A 9,489-nucleotide genomic window follows, 5' to 3' on the forward strand; every position below is an offset into this window, starting at 1 on the left:
TCATATAAAAGATGTTAAAAAATCATATGTATAGTTGTGTGTGTTTGATGCTATATTTAACCTAGAAAACCAATTGTGTGTGTTTAATGCTATATTAGACCCAAATATGTTTTCTATTTTCTCCCTTACATATTGCACCGTAAGTGTTTGATAAAACGCCATGAGAACTTTTGTGTGTGTCATTGTACAGACTGTGCTATTGGAAGCTGTGTTTATCAACAATTGGTTAATATTTAGATATCGTATAAGTGTATTTTCATTTTGTAATCTGTTCAGGTGATTAAGATTCTAATTATAGTTTAAATATAATTGTTTTTTTTGATGTGGATATGTCTAGACTTTTACCATCTTTGATAAGTATCACATGTTTATTTCCTTTTCAGTTACAAAATAAGGAGAAGGTTCATGTGCTTACTGATTCCTGCAGTGACAAATATAACTTTCTGTTTTACATCAGACATGCACAACTTTTTCTCATTTCTCATTTTTATATTGTTTATACTTTAATTATTGGTTTATCATAATCCCTAAAATATATTGCTCTTTTTTGTGCAGGTCCATTTATATACAAAGATCCTAGCTCTTATAACCATAATACAATATAGGTTGAAGCATGACTCCATAAATAATGACCTTGATGTGGCAAAACAGAGGCTTCCTATTGATTTCAAATAAAAATTTCAAAGTTGTTTATATTATAGTACATTTATCATGTATTCGACATGGCAATGTAGTTTCTTTTATCATTTTATTATAGCATTCTACTTTTGCTTTCTTCCTTTTATAACATTATACTTTTGCTTTCTTTCTATCCGAATTTGTTTAGAATTTCACGTCTTAATATAATGTTGAAAAGAAATGATACTTTAATTATTTAGAGGGAAATAAAAACACAATGATGAAGTTTTGAATGTATGTTTCTATATGATTTTTCTTTAATGTGTGTTTGAAGTTTTGAATGGATATGAGTGGGATCTGGAATTTTAAGAGAGCAAGGGGTAGTTTGGTCAATTATCATGTTTGTTGGAAAATTAGATTTTTTTTCTTGAGAATTTTAATGTATTGGTTTAAATGGTATGGGAACAAAGTTGGAAGGCATTGTTTGGAACCATGAATATATGGTTATGTAAAATCTGATACAGGAAGAAGGAAAATGGTAACTCGATAATTAAAAACAAAAAGGTCAGAATAAATTTTCATGTGAGATATAATTTTTATAATCCAAATACTTTTTTCAAATAAATTCCATCTTAATGTTACGTATCATTTGAAGTTCATGAAACCACACATGTATATCTATAATTTTGAATCGGGTAGATATATAAAATCTTAGTGTAATTAACTAAATGGGTATATAACATGCTTATCTATCATTTTGACCGGTTTACTATATATCCTTTTGTCCATATATAAAACCTTAGTAATAAACTTTACTAGAATTATTTTTTTAGTTTATTTTAATCGATAAATGGACCCATATAATTACATCAAGTACTTTACCCCGATGATAATGTTTTGATTAATAAGACCATACAAACTTAAAAATCTTAATTATTCAAAAATAGGATAAATATAAGTTTTTTTTAATCAAACATGTTGATAAAGAATTTTGTGTGAAATTTAAACTAAAAGTGTGTATAAAAATTATACATAATATATATATATATATATATATATATATATATATATATATATATATATATATATATGATTATTGTTATTGATTGTTCGATGACAAATTTCTTAAAAGGTAACTATACACAAAAAAAAATATTCATTACTACCTACCATCTAGATTACTAGAAAACTTCGGCCACAAAACCTTCACCACTTGTGATCGGATCTGTATTTTTCATTTGCGATTTGGAATATGAAATATTTCCAAATGAAACTATATGCATCTTCCATTAATGTAAATTAAACAGAGAATATTCGTTATCAAACAGAGACCATTTTCGTAAACTCTAGTAAACGGGACCATTTTTGTTATTATTTTAAAATCTGGACCATTACTTGTGAATGATAAACTTATATGCAATAAATAACAATCTACTTTAAAAGTATGATGATATTAAAAGTATATAAGTTGCTTTGTGGCTTGGGGGGATGATCTTATCACTTAGACTATGCGGTGTGGTGCTAACACACCACACGTTATGCTGACATGGACAAGCTTAACCCAAGTGACCCCCCTATGTTATAACGTGTTATGCTTAGGTTGTGTTATGGAATGTGGTGGTGGTAACATTGCATCACGCGATCAACCTCCCTCTTTCTTTCTTTCTCTCTCTATCTCTATCTTAACATTTTTTTAATTAAAAAAAATTAAAACTATAATGAATGGTGGAGTGGTAAGTATTTTCTAAGATGAGTGATGGGGAAGTGGTGTTGACATGACACTGATGTGTCACCATTTTTTTATGAGGTTAGAGGTATAACTCAACCTTATTGCTACTTTTGATTAATATGCAAGTTAATAGCACCTCATTTTTTTATTCTTTATGAATTTAGGAATATAATTGGTAAATTGACCATTCATGTAATATTTTTGACATGGACTATTCGTGCGATATACTAACTTCATGTTTTTCATTTTCAATTTTATTGATGTACCTTCTTAACTATTTGTAAATTTAGTTTTTAACTGTTTGCAAAATTATTGATTAATGATTACGATTTTTGTAATCGTTACGTTGTTTTACGTCATAACCTAATTACCCAAAAACCCTTATTCATAGTATCATTGAAAATGCCTTTTAAGTTTGGATGATATTTGAAGCCCATCAAGTTTGCAATATTGTAACTTTGTAAAGCCCATATGTAATAACGGAGTTCGTGGGCTTTTTCACTTTTGAGGCCGATGAATTTCTACCCCTTCTGCGTTGGCCCCAGTCACGCATTTTGATAAAATAAAAGCTCGCCAAAACTTGGAAACCCTACTCTCCTTCTTTTGCTTCAGCACATATCTGGAATACAGGCACAGCCGAGGAAACACACTTTCCGCTAATCGATAAAGGTATTGCCTCAGTATGTTATTCATCGTTTTATCAATTTGTGGCAAGGGTCGTTATTCTGTTCTTATGTGTTTTTGTTTGTTTAGTTCAAGATCTATCGACAGATTACGTGCAGTATAAGATTCATAGATCGACAACTGATTTATTTGTGTATCTCTTGTTAGCAATTTGATGATTGAATTTGTTTACTCTAACTGCTGGCGTTACTTTAGGGTTTTGTTTTTCCTTTCGGTTTGTGGCTAGATTGACTGTTCGATGGAGGAGTAAGGGTGAGGGATTAGGTGCAATATATATATATATATATATATATATATATATATATATTATGTTTTAATTTTCTACTTGTATATTCTTTGCGCTTGATCTAAATGCCTAAAGGGCAATGTTTTTTGCTGGATGTTGCCTGTGGCTGTGAACATACTTAACGGGTTCTCAATTAACATAGGAGACAATTGTTTGAAAATATATGATTTATCCATATTCTGATTTCTTTAAAACATGTATTCATGTTTAATGCTATGCTTGGACTGGAAATGTGTCTGTTTGTAAAATATGCTTTTCAGTTTCAGCATTTCAATGCTTAGAATTGGGAAGATTGATTTATCACTATTTTCTTCGTTATCTTGTTTGATGAGTGTGTCAATAGAGAACAAAGCGGATGTCTACAGTATAAGTGTCTTTGTGCTTCTATCTGTGCAAAACTTCAAGTTATTCCTAAGCAGATTTAACACCTACAAATAATTGTTTGGTTTGTATCCTAGCAGGTTGAAGACCACTGTGATTGACCATGGCGACTTTTGCTAAACCGGAGAATGCATTGAAACGAGCAGAAGGTGAGTGGCAACTTGCTGATTTAATCTAACTCTTTAACATTTCTGACTTATTTTCATTCTCTTTAATGTTTTTGATGCTTTGTAGTTTGTCTTCTTACATCTGAGAATGTATGCGTATATGGTGACTAACCGACTTTTGCTAAAATGTGATTGCAGAATTGATAAATGTTGGTCAGAAACAAGATGCACTGCAAGCTCTTCATGATCTTATTACATCAAAAAGGTACAGGGCATGGCAGAAAACACATGAAAAGATTATGTTCAAGTACATCGAGCTTTGTGTTGATATGAGGAGGGGTAGATTTGCCAAAGATGGTCTTATCCAATATCGCATAATCTGCCAGCAAGTTAATGTTAATTCTTTAGAAGAAGTGATTAAGCACTTCATGGATCTTTCAACCAAAAGGGCTGAGCTGGCACGTAGTCAGGCACAAGCTTTAGAGGAAGCTTTGGATGTTGATGACCTTGAAGCAGATAAAAGGCCAGAAGACCTAATGTTAAGCTATGTCAGTGGTGAAAAGGGAAAGGATCGTTCAGATAGGGAGCTTGTGACTCCATGGTTTAAGTTCTTATGGGAGACATATAGGACAGTTCTTGAAATTCTCCGAAACAATTCCAAGTTGATGGCTCTTTATGCTGTAAGTTTTGATTTTTAATAATGCGAATCTTGCTTCTTAAATTCTTAACTTATATTAATTTTGATTTTTTTTTGTATGTAGGATACTGCACATCGTGCCTTCCAATTCTGCAAGCAATACAAAAGAACAACAGAGTTTCGTAGGCTTTGTGAGATTATTCGGAATCATCTTGCAAACCTCAACAAGTACAGAGACCAGAGGGACAGACCTGACCTAACTGCCCCTGAAAGTCTACATTTTTACCTGGACACAAGGTTTGAGCAATTGAAAGTTGCAACCGAATTGGAACTCTGGCAGGTGTGTATGCTATTTATATGGGAACATACTTTATTAATAATATTTTTACCAATATAGGCTATCTACTCTATAGTTTTATCCATATATTTCTTTATCCATAATAGCAACCCTGTTGCATTCTTTACATATAATATAAATAATACTTTAGGAACATATTTAAAACTTTTCCCTACAATAGCAACATCATTTTACTCTTTTACCCATAATAGTTTAAAGATAACAAATAAAGTACATTGTCTTAATTGGTAGTGAAATATATGTATGTTGCTATTGTTGGTAAAAGATTTAAGTGTAAGTATGTTGTTATCAGTAATAGATTATATAAGTATGTTGGCATGTTGCTATTAGTGTTAAAAGAATATTATAAAATAATAAAGTAAAAGATAAAGTACATCGCCCATATTGTTATAAACAGTAAAGTATGTTTCTGTTACCTTTCTGTTATATTGAAACATCTAGTTTAAATTTAATAACTTGTATGATTGTATCTTCAGGAAGCTTTTCGTTCTGTGGAAGATATTTATGGGCTAACAAGCATGGTTAAAAAAATGCCGAAATCGTCCCTGATGGCTATTTACTATGCAAAGTTGACTGAGATCTTTTGGATTTCATCAAGCCATTTATACCATGCGTATGCATGGTTTAAGCTTTTTCAACTTCAAAAGAGCTTCAATAAGAATCTGAACCAGAAGGATCTGCAGCTGATTGCATCATCAGTTTTGCTTGCTGCACTTTCAGCTCCTCCATATGATCACCTGAAAACTGCTTCTCATTTGGAACTTGAGCATGACAAAGAACGCAATCTCAGAATGTATAATCTTATTGGCTTCAATATAGATGCAAAGCTCGAGACAAGAGAAGTGGTATTACACAAAACATTTTTCTACTTTTGTTTATTTATCTCATCTCATTAGTATTAATTTGCTTCATTTTCCTGCAGCTTTCCAGGTCATCTCTTCTCGCAGATCTGGTAAGATGTAGTTTATTTTACCAATTCTAGAATTTTTTTTAAGAGTTGAATGTATGTAACATGATATTTGTTTTTCAGGTTTCTAAAGGGGTGATGACATACGTAACTCAAGAAGTGAAGGATCTGTATCATCTTTTAGAAAATGAATTTCTGCCTTTGGATTTGGCTTCAAAAGTACAGCCTTTGTTGACAAAGATTGCAAAACTTGGGGGAAAGATATCTTCAGCTTCTTCTGTACCAGAAGTGCAGCTTTCTCAGTACATTCCTGCTTTGGAAAAAGTAGCCACCTTAAGACTCCTACAACAGGTAATTTTTTTTCTTTCTATGATGAATTTCTTGTTTGACAACAAATAAATAGGTTGAAGCCTGCCTAATAATTTGAATTTCCATATCAGGTGTCCCAAGTGTACCAAACAATGAAAGTTGAGACTTTATCAAAAATGGTTCCTTTCTTTGACTTCTCAGCTGTAGAGAGGATCTCTGTTGATGCTGTCAAGCATAATTTCATTGCTATGAAAGTTGACCACATGAAGGGTGCAATTATATTTGGTGACTTGGTAAGTCTAATCTGCATAATTTTGTTGATTCTCTCTTTTTTTTTTGTTTTTTTTTATTTATACTTTTATTGACTAGTTTTTTTCTCAAGGGTTTTGAATCTGACACTCTGCAAGACCACTTGAGTGTTTTGGCTATAAATCTGAACAAATCAAGGTCCCTGATCTATCCTTCTCAATCCAAAGCATCAAAATTGAGTGCTATGCTTCCAAGCTTGGCAGATATTGTTGATAAAGAGCACAAAAAGCTTCTTGCTCGCAAATCCATCATTGAAAAACGCAAGGAAGAACAAGAACGCCACCTTCTTGAAATGGTTGGTACCAATTCATTCATTTTCTTAACTTACACAAACACACACTGTGTTTCTAACCCTAATGTTTTGTCACAAAGGAACGAGAAGAGGAGACAAAAAGATTAAAGCTACAGAAGAAAACCGAAGAAGCAGAACAAAAAAGACTTGCAACCGAGTTTGAAGAAAGGAAGCACCAACGCATCCTCAGAGAAATTGAGGAACGAGAGCGTGAAGAAGCACAAGCATTGCTCAATGATGTTGGGAAACGTATCAAAAAGAAAGGAAAGAAGCCCATCATTGAAGGGGTAAGTAAAGTAAAAGAAAGATTGGTCCTTTTTTTCGTTTTCATGCTGATGATTGTTGGTTGTTTCTGTTGACATTACAGGAGAAGGTGACAAAGCAATCCTTGATGGAGTTGGCAATGCAGGAGCAAGTGAGAGAGAGGCAGGAAATGGAAAAGAAGATGCAAAAACTAATCAAGACCATGGATCATTTTGAAAGAGCCAAAAGGGAAGAGGCTGCACCTCTCATTGAAGCTGCTTTCCAAAGATGTTTGGCTGAAGAGAAAATCCGCCATGAACGTGAACAACAGGTAACCTACTTACTTACTTTGTAAAATAAAAAAAAAAGACGTAAATGCATAAGTTTACTTGCTAATTTTATTTTTGTGTGCAGCTTGAGGTTGAACTGAGCAGAGAGCGTCATGAAGGAGATCTGAAGGAGAAGTATCGACTTGCTCGTGTTATGGAACATAAGGTCTGTATTGTATTTTTTTTATTATAATATGTATGTAAAATTTTCTTATAAAATAAAATATTCATGTATGTGCACAGATGGAACTTGAGGAAAAAGTTGTGAGCAGGCGAAAGGCAGAGTACGATAGAATGAGAGCTGAGAGAGAGGAAAGACTTGGCCAAATCCTCAAGGCACGAAAAGAGGAAAGGGACCTAAAAAGGAAAATGTTGTTTTATTTGAAGACTGAAAAAGAAAGGCTCGACAAGCTTCGTGAGGAAGAAGAAGCTCGCAAACGTGAAGGTTACTTTTTACTTTTTCTTTTTGTAAATTATATTTTGCAATTTTGTCTCTTCCTATTCAAGTCAAATGACTATCTTTGAGACCAAAATTAGAAACCTTCCGATAACCAAAAAGAGCCCTTTTACTTTTGACAAGGACCGTACTTGTTACAAGAACCTCAAATAAGCACCAAATTTGCTTTTTGGGACCAACATTGCAAAAATTGGCAATACTAACGTCAATAAAGACTGAAATTGCAATAAAACTGTTTTGGGACCAAAATTGCATAAAAATATTATTAAAGTCCAAAAATGTAGTTTATGTAAAGCTGAAAAAATCAATATCTATTTTTACTTTGTTTGTTTGGGATTTACAGAGGCTGAAAGGCGTAAGAAAGAGGAGGCTGAACGGAGGGCTAAGTTGGATGAAATAGCTGAAAGGCAGAGGAAAAGAGAACAAGAACTTGAAGAAAGAGAGAGGCTTAGGAAGGAAGCTATCTTACGTGGAACACCGATCGATGGCCCGACCAGGCCGTCTGAGCTTCCTGCTCCCGCTCCCGCACCCGCGGCTGCGGCCGCACCAGCTGCCGCCGCCGCCGCTTCTGCTGCAGGATCTGGTGGTGGGAAATACGTGCCAAGGCACCGTAGAGGTGCGCCGGCAGAGACAGCAGCACCGCCGCCGGCACAGCCATCCTCTGATAGGTGGGGGAGTGGGAAACCGGAGGAGCGTGGAGCGGCTCCACCGGGCGACAAGTGGCGTCCGTCTTCGTTTGGTAGTGGTAGTGCTGGCGGAGCAAGTGGTGGTGCTGGTGGAAAAAGTTGGTCTTCATCCAGGTTTTCGCGGTGAGACTTGGGTGATATTCTTTTATAATTATGGGAGAGGAAGTGGTTGTGTTTGTGCATTTTGTTTTCAAAATGATCAGGGGATTTGGTAGACTCATAATGTTAAGATCGTTTTTATTTGCCTTAACTTTTTGATGGGATCTTTCGATAAACAAAGTATTATTTTTGATTTGGATCTTGCATAATCGTCACTTTTTTATTAAAAACTTGTGTGTGCTCTTTGTTTACATCTTTACTAATATTTTGTATACGGATTTTCTTTTTTAAGCTTTTAATTATAGGCAAAATTTCATAGTGGGCTTTGGGCCTGTTTCTCAAAACTAACTGGTAGGGTTTGGTAAAAGCTATAAGAAATACTTTTAGATTTAAAACATTTTGTTTAAACTAAATACTAAAAATTTGTAGTGTTAAAAGACATTTTGTTTAAACTAAATACTAAAAATTTGTAGTGTTAAAAGAGATTTTTTGTTTAAAACGGACGTTTTTATTAAACGTTAAAATAAAGCTACTAAAAAGTTTCGTGCCAATAATGTTTTCCAAAAAATGGCAAGGCGATGATGACTTCTAGAAATATTTTGTAATTGCCCCTAGGGTTTAAAAAAATGATCGATGATAATGTTTAGAAATGTTTATAGTTTGCCCTTTCAAAAAATGACATGGATAGAGGCGGAATTAGAAATTTTCACAAGTGGTAGCATAATCGCCTATTTATTTTGTCAGTGACCATTTATTGAGAAAAAAACTATTATTAAGAAAGCTACAATTTGAAATTAGATTGAATATTAAAGGGAAAATCCTAAAAAAACCTAACCTATTATCCTCTAATATTTGAATAAACAGTTATGTTATTTTTGTGCATGATAAAATCATTTTATTTGTTGATCATGCTTCAAATAATGCTTCGTAACCGGAAAACAGTTGAAGGTTGGTTACCTTATATTTGTGGCATTAGAAAAACTCAACCTATTATCTTCTGAATGCACGAAAAAACAATTTTAGTTTCTAATTTTGTATAATAAAACCTTTATATTTTG

At 33.4% G+C, this 9,489-nt stretch overlaps 1 protein-coding gene across 2 annotated transcripts; it reads left to right on the plus strand.

The window, feature by feature from the left end:
- The first annotated feature begins 2,892 nt into the window (after positions 1 to 2,892).
- Positions 2,893 to 8,624, plus strand: LOC145126096 (eukaryotic translation initiation factor 3 subunit A-like). Of its 2 annotated transcripts, none has more exons than XM_079061512.1 (14): positions 2,893 to 3,016; positions 3,779 to 3,847; positions 4,004 to 4,485; positions 4,567 to 4,782; positions 5,277 to 5,645; positions 5,723 to 5,752; positions 5,831 to 6,058; positions 6,148 to 6,309; positions 6,399 to 6,620; positions 6,698 to 6,904; positions 6,985 to 7,191; positions 7,275 to 7,355; positions 7,433 to 7,634; positions 7,990 to 8,624. In XM_079061512.1, the coding sequence occupies exons 2-14, from the start codon at positions 3,802 to 3,804 to the stop codon at positions 8,457 to 8,459; spliced, it is 2,922 nt and encodes a 973-aa protein (XP_078917638.1). In that variant the 5' UTR covers positions 2,893 to 3,016; positions 3,779 to 3,801; the 3' UTR covers positions 8,460 to 8,624. The 2 variants fall into 2 exon arrangements, with proteins under 2 accessions (XP_078917638.1, XP_078917639.1); XM_079061513.1 differs by having other exon boundaries at positions 2,900 to 3,016; positions 3,776 to 3,847.
- The last annotated feature ends 865 nt before the right edge of the window (positions 8,625 to 9,489 follow it).

This window comes from Lactuca virosa, chromosome 7 (genome assembly GCF_052849685.1).
Source record: "Lactuca virosa cultivar CGN04683 chromosome 7, Lactuca_virosa_CGN04683_v6, whole genome shotgun sequence".
Taxonomy (NCBI): Eukaryota; Viridiplantae; Streptophyta; class Magnoliopsida; order Asterales; family Asteraceae; genus Lactuca; species Lactuca virosa.